At 32.5% G+C, this 20,910-nt stretch overlaps 2 protein-coding genes across 51 annotated transcripts in view; one reads left to right on the top strand and one right to left on the bottom strand.

The window, feature by feature from the left end:
• Positions 1–1,596, bottom strand: part of LOC148620030 (uncharacterized) — a 136,875-nt gene extending 135,279 nt beyond the window's left edge. For all 48 annotated transcript variants that reach the window (XM_088580549.1, XM_088580554.1, XM_088580548.1 and 45 more), the window contains exon 1: positions 1,031–1,596. In XM_088580549.1, coding sequence (XP_088436675.1) covers positions 1,031–1,123 — 93 coding nt within the window. In that variant the 5' untranslated portion in view covers positions 1,124–1,596. The remainder of the gene's footprint in view (positions 1–1,030) is intronic.
• Positions 1,597–20,910, top strand: part of LOC148620029 (rap1 GTPase-GDP dissociation stimulator 1-like) — a 60,307-nt gene continuing 40,993 nt past the window's right edge. For 2 of the 3 annotated variants that reach the window (XM_088580602.1, XM_088580604.1), the window contains exons 1-4: positions 1,616–1,680; positions 7,295–7,417; positions 9,384–9,518; positions 10,088–10,213. In XM_088580602.1, the coding sequence (XP_088436728.1) occupies positions 1,677–1,680; positions 7,295–7,417; positions 9,384–9,518; positions 10,088–10,213 (388 nt within the window). In that variant the 5' untranslated portion in view covers positions 1,616–1,676. Of the gene's footprint in view, positions 1,681–7,294; positions 7,418–9,383; positions 9,519–10,087; positions 10,214–20,910 lie in introns of all 3 variants that reach the window. The other variant, XM_088580603.1, reaches the window with a different exon arrangement.

The raw sequence follows: 20,910 nt of genomic DNA, 5'->3' as shown, positions 1-20,910 counted from the left end.
TAATTAATTAATTAACACAGACTAAGCAAATAACTTCCATCATAATAACAGACAGTTATCCTACAATATACATGTACATATACTGTATGGTACCTTAATTATGTTCAGTGCTCTGTAAAAATGCCAGACCACTTAATATGAAAATGATTGACTAAGGCTGATATATGTACATACGTACAAGTACATGTACATTATACACAAAACATGGATGTTTCCACATATTTGAATTAAAAGCAGCAAACCCAAAGATGTATTTTGCATGTAATTTTTTTAATGGAAGAATACCTGGTTGGAAAAAATCTATACAAAAAATTTCAAGTGTTCTTAAAGTATTTTCATATTTACACAACAAGAAACCAATAAAGCTATAAAAATTTATCAACACACAATAAAATCTTCGATACAAAACCTATTTATGATAACATGAGGCCATCTCCTTTGCAGATTTTTTACATAAAATACACATTCCAGTTAAGTTAAAGTTTATGGTTTCATATCAATGTATTTTTCTAATGAATAGAAGCTTTGAAGCAAATCATATCTAGCTTCTATCTTGATGTACTTCGATGTGAATTAATAAGAAGAGACAGCTGTATGTATTCATTACGATGCAAGTACATTACAATGTATACATGTACATTATCTGCAATTACATTGATACTTATCAGTTTACAGAATGTACATGCACAAGAAAAGAATAGAAACTTCTCCTGTAATTTAAGATTTTGATTTGGGATATTACATTTAAATACTTTAAACATCACTTTGATGTGATAGTTATTTTAGACCCTAGGGATAATCATTACATGTTTACATGTAAATCTGTTACGAAAAGTTAGATAACTTAATTGCTACATTTAATTTATTTAACAAACTGCATGATACGATCAGTTAGTAATCTGTTAATTGCTTTTCATACAAGATAAAAGTATCAAAACAAATACAAAGAGTTGTGCAATGTACAGTGGGTGATCACAGCAGGATCTAATGTTTGGAAGACTGTCACTCATCAGAACCTTCATAAACTTACCTTAGCCACTTTGATGGGTTCATTAAAATCACTGCCTCCCTGGAATCTAAATCCCCAGGGTGAACCACCCTTTAATGTAACTGTGTAGGCCATATCATGAATCGATTGAAACCGCCATGTACAGAATAAACACAAATGTGAACGTTATGGGTAAATGAAAAGTTAAAATCCGTTCACACAAATAAAGTTCTGTTTGATCACGAATATCGGGTATGTTGTCACGTTCAGTAGAGTCTAGATTTCACATAAAGAAGTGTTCAAAACAATTCACTTAATATTGACCACTAGGTCATTACTATTCGAAAATTAGGACACTTCAATAATAATCGAAATCCAAATAAAAAATCCAGTAGGGCTACATAACCAAAGCGAAAGGAAAAGTGGAAGAAAAACACATTTGTTCCAAAATTTGACGGTTAAAAGTAATACGAAATCTTATAAACCGTTGCAAATTTCCCGATGAATATATTTTGATGAGAGAAACAGTTGATTGTTGTAAGTTTTAAGACTAATCCCTAAGCACAACAAAACATCATCTGCTCAGCAGGTGCCCGTCTGAAGAATCTGATCGGTCGAAGAAAACGATCGAGACGTTCCGAATGTAACAAACACTTCCGCTTTGTAAATAAGATAAACAAATTTTGTCATGGGTAAGATTTGAATAAGAAATGAGGTTGTGATCTTCCCTTAATTGTTCAGACCTTTTGAGATTTAAGAGCCCAATTTAGCATTCCATTGTATATTAGTGTAATGGTTTTCGCTTTATCACACTGTTTTATTTTTCATTCACTCACTTAAGTCTTAACCCAAGCACACTTCTAATACGATTCTTCTGATGTACTGTGTATTTTGAAATGCATGTTCATGTACATTTGTACATGTATTGGTACATGTCCACTTTATTTTTCCATCACCCTTTAAATGCAGTCTACTATACTTCATTTCATGGTTTGGGTGTTTTAGAAGTAAATTCTGTTTACAGGATGGAATCTCAAACTCTCATTTCAGTGTCACTTTTATGAGTGACTCTAGGAAATTCCAAAAAATGCCATAAAAATTCTGGAGTAATCTTCCTCCAAAAGGCAATAAATACTCTCAGCTGGGAGTTTTTTTATTGTCCTGATTATCCTTTGAAGTACCACCTACATCCTGTCTTACCTGTGAGGTGAACATGATTACAATACACTAGGTAATAAAATACTTGGAGTGACTCCGAAATCCTCCCAAAAAGGAAATAAAATACTCCCAAGATGGGAGAAATCGCTTGGAGGATTTTAGGAGGGGACTCTGTGATCTACTGGAAACCGAAATAAAAGTATCCTCCCTCTCTGAGTGTATATTTACTGTATTCTATGAGAGGTGAAGGTGCATACATTTGTACATGTATATTTTGTTTGAGTTTGTGCACTGAAATTGCATTGATCTTTTTTTTAAATGGATTGTGTTCTTTCCTTTGCCCTAAAAGCACTGTGGTACATATACACATGTTCATAATTACCATTTTTGGGTGATTTTTTTTAGTTGTTCTATGGACACTGTGCTTTAATTTAAGGGAAATATGCAATATCAAATTCACAAGGAGAACACTAATTGGAATGAGAATGTATTAATATGATAAAAAGCAATGATTTGTTTAAAGAGAGACATGCTTTGTTTTTTAAACTTTACATACATTTATATATACATGTATGACAGCTATTAAAGATAAGGGCATTAGGTATAAATAGTACAAAATCTTTTAAATGTCTTACCAGTACCAACTTAAATTTCCTCGTATCCAAATGTTACAACCAAATTTTTCATTTAAACAAAATGGTTCATGCACAGTATCTTCAAACAATAATCCTTAATATTTTTCATAGATTTAATTTTTTTTTGTTCAGCCAAATGTTTTTTTCTAAACATACAAAATAGGTCTTTTATGCCTTTTAAGCAAATAAATATGCAGTATTATACGTGTACCTGTTTTATGTCAGTACAAGAATTGATCAAATGTTGACACTACTGTTTTGAACCAAAATTTTAATTTATCCATTCTTCACAGTGGAGTCATCCATGTCCTCCACTGTGACTCCACCAAAGGAAAACTTGGATGAAATTGCTCCATTTCAATAGTTTTCAATATTTTTTTCTGTCCTTCAGTGAAATGTTATTAAACTGCTAGAACCATTAAATATTCCATGGTTTAAAGACAGGAGAAGTTCATTACAGATAATTTTTGAAATGGTGACTTCAGTTCACTGTGGAGAGTGGAGACACTGACTCCACTCAAAATATCTCCACTGTGGAGAGTGGAGAAATTAGAATCTGTGTTGACAGTAGTGGACATGTTCAAATCTTGATAAAACAAAATAAAACATTGAAGTGAATACTAAGTATGTAGTAAACAAAATATGTAAAATAAATTTGTGTCATTTGGAAAGGACATTCTAGTTACATGTGCATGTATGCATGTGAAACCAATGGAAAAGAAACAGAAAATCATCGACATTAATAATGAGAATGATAAATTTACAATACAATCAAACAAAAATTTTGTAAATCTAGATTAACTTCAAGAAATTCATTCCTACATGTACATGTACATATTTATGACCGTCAAGCATTTGGCAAAAATATGTGATTTCAGATAAGGGTACACAGCATAGTGTTTTGCAAGGTTTTCCATACTTTTAAGTGGAGTCCAAGTTGCCCATTTACTTTTGTTGTTGTGTTTGTCTGTTTTCCATGTCTGGTCTTTGTCACTGGATTACATTGTTTGATTTCCACTAGAATTTTGGTTCCCTTGATTACTCTTTTTAGCCCAGTGCAGGTACATATATCAAAATGGTGCTCAGAACCCTGGCTGCTAAGTGCTCTGCCCACAGAGAAACTAGGTTTGTGTGCCTCAGGTGGATGAACGGGTTACCCTAGCCTGCTACATGCTGCTTGTCATCAGGCCATAATACAAAAAATCTAACCACAAACACAGTTTCACAAAATGTTGGGAAAGATGCCACGTTCCTCGCACTTAAAAGAAGCTTGATGTGGTATTCATTGGGTGTAGGAATCTGTGCACTCGGCCATAGGAGGCTTAATTGCCTGACACTACCTACCTCTGTTTCCAGTTACAATAAAAATTCATCAACCGTAGAGTCCTTGTGTCCCATCCCATTTTGAATTTCATGTTCATTTTATCATCCATTTCACGTTCATTGCCTAGATATTAGTTGAAATATTGCTGCTCGGACGTTAAACTTCCACAATCAATCAGTTCATACTTTTTAAGTACTAAAATGTAACAGACTAAAGAACAAAAGTACATTTGTAGAAGGCTGCTAAGGCCCTCATTTGGTTTTATTAGATAGGGCATAAGCTTGGCAAAATAGTAGGCGGCCAAGATACAGTAGTACAAGGTCATACATTGTACATATGTATGTGTAGCTGGCTACCATCTTCAAATCACTGGGTACAGCTTATATAATGACCTTGGTATGAATACATTTAATTACATGTACAAAAAACCAAACATAGATTGATTATGTTACTGAGTTGACTAGGAGTCATTGCCTATTATTTTAGATAAAAACATCTCTTTTGAGTGCCTATGCTCTGATTTCATACAAAAGAATCTATTTTAATGATATCATGAAATTCTTCCTTAACCAATCACAATCAGCTAGTTGGAAAATTGAGGAAAAATGTAGATACACAAGTACATGTATTTTAGAAAAATCAAGATCTGTTTTTTTCTGACGCAGTCGATGTAGCTTTGCTTTTTACCCTTTGACCTTAAGGATGCTCTTCTATGGAAATGCAAGTCACCTGATTGCAATTATGTTTTCCAATTGGCCAAATACTGCTAACTTAGTGGCGTTCGAAAAAACTGAATTGAAATTCTGAAATTGCATTTGAAAAAAACAATTGAAAATTTGAAGTTGCATGCCACGTGTTATTTTCTTGAAAGAAATGTAGAAACTTAGAAAAGAACAAAATTTTACTGTCGGCTATCTTTTTTTTAAAGGTAGTACTTGTTTACATTATGAGGATGTTATAATGAACTTAGTATGTTATACACAAACTTGTTTTGGTAGTGAGATATATACTTTCAGGGAAGACTAATTTTCTGGATAACATACATGTACTGGTACATGTAAATTTGTTGACATTTAAGTGATTCATGGTGAAGAAAAACCCACTGTACAAACAGTGCTTTTTCAATCTACATATGTTATATTTTAATGTAACAGTTGTTCTTTTCATATTCAGGTCTGTACTTTTGTGAAAATCATATATGTACAATTATCTCCCACTAAAATCAACCACAATGAGCAAAATCAAGAACAATAACTCTTGCAAAGTGCTAATTTCATGTGCAATCTAAAAACTTTTAAAACCTCAATGGATTTTGATTACCTTTAAATTTTATGGAAGGGTTAAGCATTACTTGTGCATGTAGATGTGCTATACAGTAACTTGTCATGTTATACAAATTACATGTATTGACCTGTACATGTATGTACATGGTATGATTAATTTGTTTTCTGATCTAATCTCAGTCTTGGTTTTCTATATTCAGACCTGACTTCCATATAAGTAAACTTGATTCATTCATAGAAGTCGTAAAATGAAGATGATTGTTATAAGAATTATGTAAGGGAGAGAGATTCAACTTCAGGGTTTTTCATGTTTAAATTTCAAATGAGTAATCAGGTCCACAAAATTTGGATTTTATTGCTAGGGTTTTTTTTTCTGCCATAATTATAGTTCCTATTCTGCAAATTACAGATTTTTTGTTGGCTTTGTTTATTGTAAAAAGATTAATTTTTTCGTGAAATATCTTAAGAGGACATATTTGCAGGTAATTTCTTCGATAAAAAACATAGTATAAAAAATCTATTTTGCAAGTACAAAAAAATGTACTACTGTGAAAATACTTCTATTCATGGGTATCAATTTTCATGGTTTAGGGGAAAAGCACAAGTTCGTGGTTTCTTGAATTTGTGGTTTTGATGATCCTGTCATACAATTTAAAGTAAAGAATCTTCTTCATTAGGAACCAAATTTCGTGGTTTACTTTACCCACAAAGTCCTTGAAAATCGGTACCCCACGAACAATAGTACTTTCACTGTATTTTGTTTATCTAAACTTAAAAAAAAAAGCAGAAATTAGTACACCATGAAAATTAATACATTTACAGATATCATGTCTTTTATATTCAAACTTCTAAATTACTTATAAGGTGTTGTTTATCTTTAGGGTAGTAGGAAGTGATTGTAATGATTTTGAATTTATTTTGTGGTACTGTACATGTGTGTACATTACATGTACATGTAGTTGTACATGTATTTTGCTAGACATTACAAAAATACTCTTTTTATTACAGTATTTTGAACTGCATTCTCATAATTCATAAACATTACATATAATGTATTATGAGCAGTACTTTTTTGTTCAAATTTGAAGTATCTTTAATTGTATTACATGCATGTACATGTACAGTGTACATGTAAACCAGAAATTTCATAGCTGTTACCAGTTGCATACCATTGTAATCATCATTTTGACATATTGGGCATGAATTCAACAGCATTCATGAAATACACATGAAATAGTTGCATTCTTCCCAATTAAAAAAATCATACATTTTATGTACTTAAAGATGTTTATGTTTTGTTTTCCAAATAAAAAGAAAAAAATTGAAATTATGTACAAATGTACATAACAAAGAAACATCATTATTATAGTGATTTAAAATGCATATTTTACTATAAAAATGTATGTGTTTACGATGTATTTCTCTTGGTATAACAAATGTACATGTGTATTACATCACTAGTCAAGATAAAAATGAATTAATTTAATTTATTGGAAATTTCATATTTTCCATCCTGTTCACAGAGTCCAGATCATTGCTGTAGTATTTACATTAGTAAATCATTACTAAATAGATCTCAATTATTGGATCAATTATGTAAAACTATTGGCTATTTGTATGCATAACAAAGACATCTTCACCCATAGTTAACGAAAACCATATTTTATTTTGACTTTTAAAGCAAGTGTTTCCTAAATTAGTCTGTTATTGGATTAAAGTGCCAGTCCCTTATAAATATCAAAACCTCGTGTGTGGAAACAGAATAGAGGACTTATATATTGATCAGCTTTCCCCAGCTTTGAAAATTATTCGTTAAATAATTTTTCCGTTATGCTATTTCGTTCTGTCATAGATGTAGAGTAATTTGTCGTTGAATAATTTTCCATGGACATTTTGTCTTCCACAGCTAACGATTCGTCATCATCATCCTTTACAAAGATGTTGGAGAAACTGCAGATTTCTAACGATGAAGAGGAACAAAATAAATGTTTGGAAAGAATATTGAACTATCTGACCAGTGCTGATAATGGTGAGAAAAAATTAGATTGCTTTATTGCTTAAATGATTTTCGTTTTTTTCCATTTTCACTGATTGCATTGTATTTCATGGTTGATGAAATGGTTTAGCCTCTTGAATGCTTTCATTTGACTCCTTCATCAATATTTGTTATGACTTTTTGTTTTCTTTTTTAGTTTTTTATGTCTATTTTTTTGTTGAACATGTACTTTTATTTTTTTTTATTTTCAGACTTACATGTATATCAGTTTATTTTTTTGTTTATTTATTTATTTTTTAAATTTGTTTGTTTGTTTGCTGTTTGTTGTTATTATTTTGTTGTTGATTCATCTGGAAATTGTACATGTAAATGACTTTATGTCCAAAATTTTACAATGTTGTCAGTACAGCTGTCAGCTAATAATAACTTCAATTTATATGCAGCCTAGATATGCTACTGGCAGGGATTGACACTAACTTCATTTGTTTTGTGGTCAACAGGACTACTTCAGAGGTAAAACAGGTAGTCCTTAGATGGTAATGACTGTTCTGTTTTTAGATCTTATGAAAAATAAGGCAAAATTTAGGTAGCCCAATGGATTACCATGACAATTTTTCTAGTAGTCCTCTCCAAAATTAGGGTGGCACAGGACTACCGGACTACTGTTAGTGTCAATCCCTGACTGGTAAGGTCTGGATACTAAGGTTACATGTATAATGTAAGAAACCATTTTTCAAGTTCTTTTTTATGGTTGATTTTTTAGATGCAGTTCTTATGAAGGACATAAAACGGTATACTTCTGCATTTTCAGATGTCTTTTTTTGTTTATTTTTTATATACCATACTTATGAAGGACATAAAATGGTATACTTCTGTCTGTCTGTCCACATGTCATACAATATCAGGAACACTATAAGCAATTTTGATGATTTTTTTGTGATAGAAGGAAAAGATTCATTACTACATGTATCTGTTTTTGTTTCCATATTATGGCCCCTGAAACATCAATTAAAAAACTCAGATGACAAGCATTCAACATTCTATTAGAGAGACTTGTAATTTATAGGTGTTCATTTCCTTTATTTCCATTGTAACAAGGGATTCAGACCTTTTTGAACTGATTTTTTTTAGTGTGTTTAATTGTGTAATTTTTTTTTTCCACAATGGCCAAATTTTAAGGGGGTGCAGTGCGGATCCAGAAGTTTAGGTAAGGGGGGCCCCAAAAAAATATTTCTTGACAGGATCACCGGTGAGGATCACAAAGTGATCTGAATTTGTTAGGGGGGTTGGGGGCACCACCCCCAAGAAAATTTTGAAATATTAAACCTCAAATCCTGCATTCTTAGGGGATCTTGAACATTTTTAAAAATTGCAATTTTCTGAAGAGGGGGAGGGGCAGGGGTACTGGCCCCCAGGGCCCGTACCCCTTGGATCTGCCACTGGGGAGGATTGTGATCTTGCAAAAGTACTTTAATCCCACTACATATTTTGTGCCTGTCCCAAGACAGGAATTTCTGGCCTCTGTATGTCTTGTTTCTCTTCACCTTATTTTATTTTTTATGTTACTCGAGTATATAGAGAACTATTTCACTGTACCTGTGTATAATGTTATTTTTGGGCCTGCTGCGGCCTCCCCTGTGGTATGAGGCTTTCTTCATCATTGGGTGGCCTTAGGCTGACATTTTTATCCTGGTTAGGCTGTTGTCTCTTTGACATATACACCATACCATTTTTTATTATATTTATTGATTAAATGTACATGTTCCTGAAGTTACCATACAACTGTAAAATCATAAAATGCCAAATACTTGAGATTTGAGTGGTCAAAGGATTTTTGCAACATTTTACTCCATTTTGCCATGTCCATGTGGAGTCCCATGTGAGACTTTATACAATAAATCCTGTCAAATTCCTTTGCCAGAATTAAGCTTCAGTTTGATAAATTGTATATCTAGGCAGTGAGAGTTTAATTTTTTTCCAATTTTTCTATCATCAATAGAAGATGAAGTCGAAGAATCCATAGAGACAGCAGCAGAAGATGGAATGCTAGATGACCTTTACAGTATTATCAAGGTCACAACAGGACAAACTCAGTGTAAAGTCATACAGATCCTTGCTGAACTAGCTAAAGTTGGTAGGTTTTCAGGCAAAACATGTGTCATGTAATAAGCAACTTCTTTGTAAGAAACTCTAAATTCATAGCATGTTTAAATAAGAGTATTGTTGCTCAAAAATGTGAAGATAACAGTATTCAATAAATACACTTGTGTTACTTGCAGTAGAAAAACATCATGCACAAATCCCCTCATTGTAAGTCATCAGACTGACTGTTACGTAACTCGACTGTTACTGCATCATTTAAAAGTAAAATGAAGGCTATGGAATATTGCTAGGTAAAGTTGTCTGAAATTCTGATACAATGTATTTGGCTGTTGACATTGCCACTAGACTTGTAAAATTTGCATGTAAAGTTGATCTTAAAGCCATATTTGTCTAATTCATGAATTGTAGCATAAAATTATGCAATGCAAACATGCTGATATATACCGGTAATGAAGGTCACTTTTGGGAATTTTTGTATGTATGAAATGTGTTTGACTGAACTTAATTATTCCAGAATCAAACATTTTATGTTGTTCTTTCATGGCAGTTTCTCTCTACCTGATCAACATTAAATATTTTTAAAAACTTTATGTTTTACAGAATCCCTCAGAGAACCATGTGTGAGTCTTGGATTTGTTCCAATCCTTCTTCCAATCCTAGAATCTGAAGATATCTCCATGGCAACACAGGCCTGTAGAGCTTTGGGAAACATCTGTTATGAAAATGGTGAGTAGCAATTTAAAAAGTTTAACACCATCAAGTTTTGTTAATAAAAGTACATTGAAACATACTTAAACTGAACCCTGAAAAATCAGAAAACCTTTTCAAACCAGACACATTGTCAGGTCTCTTTATAGCAGTTGAAATGTGTTTTAAATCTTGGTAAACCTAACACCTGTGTAAACAGGACCAATTTCAAAGTCCAAAAGGTAATTGGTTGAGACAGGTTTTGCTGTGCTAGTACATGTAATTGCTTCCCATGCATTGATCATGTGACATTGAATGAATAGTGAAACCTGTTTAAACTGGATCTTGAATAAAATGGAAACCTGTCTTAACCAGATATCTACTGAAGAGACTCCATATCAGTTTCAGTGCAAAACTGACTAAAAAATCAGTCCCAAGGAGGTATTGATTAATGTGTTGCTTTGTCAGTATTTTTATCATAACCTATCTCCAAAGAAAGGGAATTTACTGTTTTATTGTTGTCCTTCTGTCCATATATCTGTACATCCCTTTGTTTCACTTTTTTCCTTAAGGGTTTTCCTTGCAACTATTTGTACTTGTCCAGAGGGCCGGATCCAGTCACTTTGGAAAAAAGGGGGGTGCCAGCCGAGGTTCCTCAGAAATAGAGGGGTGGTGCTTGGATGTTATTTGCCAGTTTTTGTTAATTTTAAACATGAAAATGACATATTTTCCAATAAAAGGGGAAGAGGTGTCTCTGTTGTCTCATTAGCTTTACATTTGTGTGCCTTTTCCTGTTTTACAACTATGGTATGTTTGTAATTTAACCATTTACTAAAATTGGAGTACAGGGTAATTTGGCTACACAGGCAAAATATTTTCACACTCTTTTCACCTGAATTGATCAAATAAAGTTAGTAACAGATTTCACATAAAATTAATTTGAATTGAACATTGAACATTCATATGAGATTTATATGGACTTTTCATGTGAAATTAATGGTAAGAAAATTTCACATGAAAATCACATTAATTTCATGTGAATTTCATGTGCAGCCCATTTCATATGAATTTCACACAAGCTATATTTGCATGTGTATATTGTGTTTTCATTCTTACTGGTATAGAAATTATTATTGTGGAAGAATTTTAGTACCAGTTTTTAGAACATATGTTTGTCAATCAATCAATCAGTGCCAGGAAGCAAAGTTTATATGTTCCACGAAGTAATCAAGAGTCATGTGATCAATCCGGTGAAATTAAATTACTCCGACTGAGCATACAAACAACATGCTATTATGCCATTAAGTGTTACCAATAATCTCTTAAGCTGAATAGGTTGTGCTCATGCATACAAGATCAGGCCAGTCCTGAAATGCTGGAAAGCTTCACTGAAGAGTTGGAATTAATTTTTTTACTCTATCATTAATTAAAACTTAAGATTTTGAAAAGTATTGCTGTAGTACTGGAGTAAATTTATGGCTTTGGTGTGTTTGTTTTGTATTTTAGATAAACGAGGACAATTTTCATCTGACAATGTACAGTGCATGTCAGAGATGGCAAGAAATTAGATTTTTTTAATCTGACTAGAATACATAAACAACTGAAATATCTTTAACTAATTAGTGCTGATTTTTATATAAGTTTAGGGAAGGGTTTAACGCTCACATCATGTTTAACCCTGCCACATACTTTATGTGCCTGTCGTTATTTTTTATGTTCATTGTTATTCGTTTGACATTTTTTTCTATAGATTAGGTCAATTTTGTCTTTTATGAATAGTTTCACATCATTTATTTTGGGGCCTTTTACAGCTTGCTTTATGGTATGGGTTCTACCCATCATTGAAGACCATGTGGTAACCTGTAGAAGTTTAAGTTGTCCATTGCTTGGCATTTGGTGGATAAATACAGTACCTGAACCAATCCGTGCAAAAAAAATTGCGATAGGTCATAGATCACCTATCAATTTCCGGTCATTCATTTATCCATCAAACCGATCCATTTAACTGGTGATCGCATCACGTGACCACAGAACGGTCGATGTATTTACGGTTTTTGTTGTTTTCTTTGTCAATTTTACACTTATTTACATAATGTAATAGATTTAAACATCCATTTATATTTTTAGTTTACATTTCTTTTATTTAAAACAGATCTTACGTCATTTTACATAACAAAATTGCGGATCCGTCAGCGATCAATCAATCAACGGTCATCGATCCGTCAAATTATTGCGTGGATCGGTTCAAGGACTGTATGTCATTGGCAATCATACCACAGCTCCTATTTTTTTTATTGATGTGTGGTCTTATGTTGATTAGTTTCCTGTGTGTTTATTGGAATCATCTTATCTATCCGTCAGAATTTCATTGCAAATATCATTGCTGCCAATGAATAGATTTATTTTAAATTTGGTGTGTGGCTTTATTTAGATAGGGCAAAAATTGTTGAAAGCCATTTCAGGGGCTTTCCAACACTAACTTCCTGTTTCCTTGGACTTTTTCATTATATAGAATGATAGAGAGAATTTTTGTCATAAATTTCTTGACTCCTAATAAATAGATTGATTTCAAATTTGGTATGTGGCATTTGAAAGATATGACATACGTTGTAAGTGATATTTGGGGCTGTCCAGCATCAACATCCTATACCTAACACGACAGCATGAGCAACTTCATGTTTTTTATCTTGACATCTGTCTGCCCTAGTGCATCTAACTACATGCACATTCTAAAATTTTTACATAGAAATATCTCTTTCTACATTTGCAATTACATTTGTGTCCTGAGAAGTAAATGAAAAAAAAAACCTCATACTTCTATTCCAAAAAGCATACATAATTCCTATGGGATATATTCCTAAAGCAATGTATTCATATTTCTATAGACTCTAGCAGATTTGTGATAGACTATAAAGCTCATAACGGCCAGACAATAACCATAGAACATTAACGATAGGTTTTATCATGTCTGGACTATGGCTCCATTCTAAATATTATTGACCTTAATTATTGTGATTCCATCTTTTGATCAAATTATTGTAATAGGCTTGTCTACAGATACCATGACTTATATTTCTATTTAGCTGTCTGTATGAAGGACATTTAAGAGTAAATAAGAAGTGCTTTGCTTTATTTCAAAATGATGGAGGCGGGAGAGAGCATTACTTATTTTATACTGGTAGATATTACTTGGTCTAGTGTCTCAGCTAGCCCATAGTGCCTCTCTTCTCTAGTGCTCTCCTGCTTTATGCCTTCCAGAAGAACATGATAATTTTTTTCAGTCATACTATTTTTTCTGAGAACCTCTTCTTATACTCCCTTGCAAAGTTTTGGGGTATATAGGCACCAGCCTATCTGTCTTTCTGTCTGTTAGTCAGTTCATCTGTCCAAATTTCATGGAAGTGCAACTTCTCCTTAACTGCTCAAGTGATTTTAATGAAGTTAGTATTATTTTTAGTATGTTCTATTTACTTTAACCAAAACATTAGCTCCATTGCAATAGCATTTACTCTATTATTCTGGTTTAGCATGTTCAAATGCCCTTTTCCCCAGCATTGTGCTGTTGTGTTTTGTGCCCTTTTTCCATTTCTTTTACCTTTATCCCTTTAATCATGTTTTTTCCGATAAGCTAACAACAATCCAGGCTTGGCACCACAAAATACATAGTAGTACAAAGAATATCAAAGTTCAAAGGTCACTCCAGTTAAAGTCTTTGGTTACCATGACATCACTAACAGATTTTTCTCTATTTTGAGTAATACCCCAGGGCTATAGTGAAGGATTATAGGTTTTTTGTTCACCCCTTTATCCCCAGAAGAACATTTGAATGCTGATTTGTATAAAACTTATGCAATGTAAATGTATATTTGTATCTTAATGCATCTCTTAATTGGGAATTATAGAAAGGTCAATGTCATTATTAAAAATTAAATTTCCTTTTTATTTTAACTTCATTCTTTAAACTACAATGTCTGATCAGCACTCCTTCAAATAGAAAGATTTTTCAATTCATTGATTACCCATTTGATTCTCACAAGAAGACATTTTTAAGTTTTCCTTAAAACTGTGTTACATAATACCTTTCAGGTTGCACAAAACAGCAATGCTCTTTTTGGTTAAACATACAACAGCTCTTTAAGATAACCATAACTCTAGAATAATCTTATTTCTACGTGAAGTGTTCATTTTTAGCATTGTGCATTAAATGTTATTTCTCTGCAATCAATTACCCAGAAACCTGTCCAAAATGAACTCCTTTTTTTACTTTAAATTTGTCCAGATAAGGTAGATGTTTAGTTTACCAAGTGACAGAATACATTAAAACTGATTTTAATGTTTGGAATCAGCAGGTTTTCAGATTTTTAGGGTTTGGTTTAGACTGGTTTACTAATCAGGTTTTCTGATTTGTTTTTTAGTCCAGTTTAGATAGGTTTATTAAACAGGTTTTCAGATTTTTTAGTGTTCAGATTATAGAGGTTTATTTAGCAGGTGTTCAGATGTTTAGTGTTCAGTTTATAGAGGTTTATTTAGCAGGTTATCAGATTTTTTAATGTTTAGTTTAGACAGGTTTATTTAGCAGATTTTTAGATTTTTAGTGTTCAGTCTAGACAGGTTTATTTAGCAGGTTTTCAGATTTTTTATTGTTCAGTTTAGACAGGTTTATTTAGCAGGTTTTTGGATTTTTTAGGGTTTGGTTTAAACAGGTTTTACTGTTCTTCATCACCTATTAATCATTTCTTTCCTCATTTAAGTTCCTTGTCTCTCCATCATTTTCAGACCTTAACCTGCTTCCGAGTACAAATGAAATACATTAACCAAATTACCTCTGTGACTTTAACGGCTTTGGGACAATTAAACATTAGTTCTTCTGATTCTTCGTCTCGTCTTATTTATTTAGATGAATGCAAATGCTCTTACTGTGACTCTAGTCCTGCTTCCTTCGTTTTATACCCAGATTACTTTATGTCTGTCCATAAAATTTTCCACTTCCTGACTCGCTTATTGACATGGAAGCCCGCTGCTGCATTGACGGAGCCAATCCTTTGCGTCTGGAAATAACTTAAAAGCGGTGGGAGGAATAAATGTCCTGTTGGATTTAACATTTACTTACTGTTAGAAAATTGATGACTACTTGCTTTCAAATTGATGCATGTGTCTGAATTTAATGTTTGCTATGTTTCATGAACTAATTTTTTTGCTGTTAAATTGTTATTTATTTTACTATTGCACTTTGTACAAGAAAATATGTCATCATCATGTACTAATAAATAAAAGTACCTGGTAAAATTAGATTCAAAACTTTTTAGTTCAGTCTGATTTGCAATTTATTGACTAGATCAGCTGTGAATTCATGTTAGGCCAGACCAGAACCCTGTTTCATAAAATAATAAAAGTTATAATTGAGAATTACTTAAAATTCTTCCTTCTTACCAAATTCTTCTTCTTCAACTTGAAGATTTGAGAAAAAAAACCTAAAGGTTAGAGAATAATCTCTTCACCCCAATTGGATTGTTTCAATTGGATTTGACTTTTTATGAGCAACTCAGCTGGTGTTTCTAGAAAAGCAGAGAACACTTTCCCTACTGGTGCACCTGGTCCATGCTCACAGTTTTTAGTGGAGTCTGAGTTGCTCATTTTCTTTTGTTACTTTGTATGTATTATTTTAGTTATTTTATGTTCTTTGTTGTGTATGACTGTTTTCCATGTCTGGTCTTTGTCCCTGGATTACATTCTTTTGATTACTGCTAGAATCTTGGTTCCCTTGGTTACTCTTTCATAAATTCTTGATAATACAATGAATTTACATGTACATGTACCATAGTTTATGAAGTCTGTTACTATTCACACCATATATGTATGATTACCTGCACCAGAATTTCATGATAGAACGATAGTATATGGGTGATGGACTGTGGTATACTGTTTTCCCCTTGTTTTCATTCTTTTATTCTTTCCATTTTCCACTAAATCTGCTATTCCTTTGTCCCACCAAAAAAAAAATAAAACAGCAATTTCACAAATAAGGTGCCTTTGCCTTCAAATTTTTATGTTTTTTTTAATTAACCATGATTTTCTTCACTGCTTGAGTTTTGTAAGGACTGGTACTCAAATATGAACTGTCTCTTAAGTCTTAAGGTGCCATATTTTGTTGCAGTAAAATTTAAACTGAAAGCTTCCCAGTGTTGCAATATTCATTTACATGTTGTGAGTTTCGCTATAAAATTCATTTAACTGTTTAATCTGAGATGTTCGTGCAATTTAAGAGCCTTTTACAAACAGTTGAGAATTCACTTATTGAGTTTATTGTGTCAGCTAATGGAATCATTACAAGGGATGCAGTTTTCATAAATGTTCAATTGTAGCATTTAGTATAATAGAACATGGATATTTTTCACCATTTGGATTATGTAGGTTGAAAATTACCTTTACAGCAAAATAGCTTTTAGCAATTAAGCTTTATTTTCATCATTATTCCAAGATAGACCTGTAATGCAAAAAAGTGTCACAAAAATTAAAATAAGATTTATTAAGTGGAAAAATCATGAGTGCAATTTTTTTTATAAAGTTCAGAACAAAGAATGGAGCAAAAAGAGTTAATTCCCTTGATAGGGATACACAAGTTTTTTAGAATTTATCAACTTTATTTTTTCCTGATATTCCCTAGATTGGCTCAAGCACGTATTTGTGGAACAGCTAACTAATGTTTAACCTAGTACAATTCTCTAAGGTTATCCTAAAGAAAATATCGGACAATGAATTATGAGCTTTCTTTTTCAACTCAAGTTGATTTCTAGTAGCACAAGGCTAAATATTGCTAATTATTGGGACATGAGAAATGCATCTAATTTTGAACAATTTTCGAAATCTGAGTAAACTTGTTTGTACTAGTTGCAGCATGCTAATAATTCATAGCACTACAGTTTAGAGAAATTTATCTCATGTTTTCTTTCATCTTATAATGGCAGAGAATCATCTACCATAACCTACAAGGTGATGGAACTCCTACATATCTACTTAGATACTGTCATCGTCAATAGAATTACTTGTAGCATTACAGCTAGTATAATAGTTATCTTCAGGAAATAGAGCTGGTCTTCCCTAGACTAAATTACTATAATATGATGAAATGTCTGAGGTAGTTCAGTGGACAATTAACAAGGATATTTGAAATAGGTATTTAAATTAAGTTTGAGAGAAAGTTTAAAGCGTACTTATCAATTGTTCAGTTAAATATGGTACCTAAAAAAGTTCATTTGGTGACTGTCAGACCCAATCTGTTCTCTTACAAAATATTTCTTGACATTGACTTTAACATCTCCATTACTGATACGATTGATAACCCCTAAAAAGGGTGGACGGAGATGTTCTGTGCTTTAGCACAACTAATTAATTATACCCTTTGTTTAAAAAGATGGAAGTATTTAATGATCATGCTGTACATCCATCCCTTTGTCCATTCATTCATCTGTCCTTTTCGCCAATCACCAGTTCTATTCTGCAACTCCTCTAAAACCACTGAAGGCATTCGATAAAACTAACACATTCTTTATCACATAGTTCATAATACCATTGTGAAGCTTCTATTTTGTTTTCAATCTGAATGACTTCTTGGGGTTCCTGATGCAAAATATAGACGGAGTCATTTGTTGACTAGGGGATGGGGATATCACCTTGTGAACACTTGTCACAGTTTTTCCAGTTTTCTATTAAGATGCAGTTAAACCATTATGAATAAAAGGTAATAAAAAATTGCTGAATTTATGGGTAAACTTTAGGCAATAGTCAAAAGGAGGAAATTTATGTTGCAATACACAGCCAAATGTGCTGCATATGATAATCATTTGGTGCTCGATTCATATGATAATCATATGGTAATCATATGACAATCATATGATATTTAATATACGATAGTCATATTATATTTAACATATGATAGTCATATGATTATCATATGATTCTCATATGTTAAATATGAAAACATATGACAACCATATGTTTGTAAAAAACATATGATTATCATTATCATATGATATTCATGCAATTATCATATGTAAATCGAAACATATGATTATCATATGGTGCTTGATTTATTTGATAATCATATGATGCAAACCATATGATTCTCATGTGTGACACATTTGCCTATGTATAAAGGCAAAAACTATAAATTGGTAACAATCACATTGGCCCTGTACTGGATATTCTTGTAAATGATTATTTAAAATGCAGTCGCTTGATTGATAAGTAAAGATTTGTGTATCCTCTGTTCATTTCATTGTTCTGATATTAGGTTTATGTAATAAATAAGGTATATAGATCATAAAATTGTTAAAAAGTTCATATGTCACCTTGAAGCTAGATTTGTTATGAAATTTTGAAATATTTCAGTACAACAGAACTCAAGACATCTGCTTCATAGGAAAAATAATAGTTAATAAAAAAAACAAGTTATTCTATTTGAAGTTCTAAATGTCAGCTCTTATTATTTTATTATCTGTTTCATCATCTCGTATCAATATCTGTGTTTGATTTAAGGCATTAAATAATCATATATTGTAATTGCCATGGGAAAATTGTAATCAAATTAAATGAACCTGAGACAATAATCTATGAATTACAAGTTTATATGAATATAGTGAACAAGTCTAAACCAAACTCGGAATAAACTGTTTATCTTGTAAGACTCATATTAGCAAAACTGACCACCTTATATTAACTACCGGTACAACGATCCATAAATCCATAAACACGCATTTCAAGATATCAGTTCAATTTCACTGATGTATTTTCTAGACTATACAACAGACTTCATCATGGTAATTTATTTCTGCCATTTTTTTCTTTTTTCAAAAATTAGATAAAATAAATCTCTCTGGAAATACTTGTAGATTGGTTTACAGTAGTTTTCAATGGACTAATTCAGAAAATCAACTTCCGCCCTTGTAATCTTAAGAGGATATATCAAGTCACAGTTTGAAATTTTACTTCTGAAATTTGGAAAATTTGCAACATATTTCTTTTTGGGTATGGAGCCCAAATTCATCCCTATAATACTCTGAAAGTACTTTAATTCATGGACACCAAATTTTGCGGATCAGGGAAGAAACAAAAGTTGGTGGATTCTTGAATTCATGGTTTCGAAAGTTTTCAGTATAATTATCAATGGGATTCTTCTTTTTTGTTGGGAACTTCAAATTTCGTGGTTTAGCCTACCCATGAAAACCACAAAAATTGGTACCGCTTTAAAAATAGTACTTTCACAGTAAGGGTTGTGAAATCAGTGACCACTGCTGCAGTAAGTTCATATTGATGCCTATCTATAATAACGTGTCTGAGTGGGATGGCATGCCTAGATACTTGCAGGCTATTGCTTCTGTGAACTTGCACTATAAAGATCCAGTTTAGCATGTAGGTCTAGTACAAACAGGTTCTGTTTGATTGGTCAATCTTTCTAAATGTGTAATGCTTGAAATATCGGTCATAGGATGTTAAAAACCATAATCAATCAATCAATCAATCGTTACTGAATTTGGAGGATTAGGATTTTAATGAAAAACACTCCCTTACTGAAATTAATATGGTAACTCTATATTCTGATAAATTAGAGATAATATTAAACACTAAATAGGCTGGGGGTTAAGCCCACCAACAACAGGCCAATTTCCCAGGACTGAAGTTTCAAGTACCAAGTAGTTACATATAATCCAACAATTTATTTGGTATATTTGGCTAAGCTTTTGCCAATGAAAATTCCAGCTTATCTGGCTATGTTATGGAAATTACTTGATATTCAGAACAATTGAAATATCTGTTATGACAGAGAAAAGGCAATTTCACTTATTTTATTGTGCAATTTATCCCATATTGAGTAATAACAGTGTTTTTGTATGGCATTCATTGTGATGGTAATCCCGTAATGTTCCTGAATGATATGACTAAGTTTGAATGCAAGGGTGTGTTCATTACTATTCAGCTGAGCATTTATGGCCATAAATCGAAGTAGGATTTTGTCCTTGTTATTTTACTGGGGTTCAAATTGGCTTTTAACTGTGTTGGATCCAAAATTTCTGAAAAAAGTGGGAATAGCAGACTGGTTTGAAAAAGGGGAGGGGGCACTCCAATGTTTTCAATTTTTACAATATTTCAAGCATAAGTGGGGGGCCTTGAGACCCCTCTTTTTGGACACGCTGATAGACTGAAGAATCATCAGTTGTCTTCTTTTTTATTTGGGATGGGGTGGAGGGTGGGGGGGGGGACTTTAAGCAAGAATTTGAATTTGAGTGAATAGTTTTTTTGGGTCTATTATGTATTAAACTGTCTGTATGTCTGTTGTCACACTTTAGGTTAAGTTCTGTACTTGAAGTATTATCTATATAGTACTTGCTCTACATATGGGTGGTGTATTGAAATAGCCATGTCTGTCTGTCTATTCACCTGAACTTATGTCATAGTTGCCTTGGCCCCAGATGGATTGATTGATTACAAATGCGGTACATGGCTCTGTATAGATACCGGTAGGCATAAATGATAAGCGATTTTGTTTGCTGTCTGATGTCAACTTTTTGATTGAGTGAGGGTATATCTAAAACAACAACGTGGAAACTTCATGTGATTTTTTAAGATAGTTAAATGTACGTGTTCAATTTTTCACATATTAAGAGAAGTTTTCCTGAAGAAGTTAATTAATTTGCTGGATCAGTCACATTTATCAGAAATCTAATCAAGCACTAATTCTG

This window comes from Perna viridis, chromosome 4 (genome assembly GCF_037379345.1).
Source record: "Perna viridis isolate PV_CMFRI_1.1 ecotype Kerala chromosome 4, ASM3737934v1, whole genome shotgun sequence".
NCBI classification, from domain to species: domain Eukaryota; kingdom Metazoa; phylum Mollusca; class Bivalvia; order Mytilida; family Mytilidae; genus Perna; species Perna viridis.
Note: the sequence above shows the minus strand (reverse complement) of the source record. Positions and strands in the feature narration are given on the sequence as shown.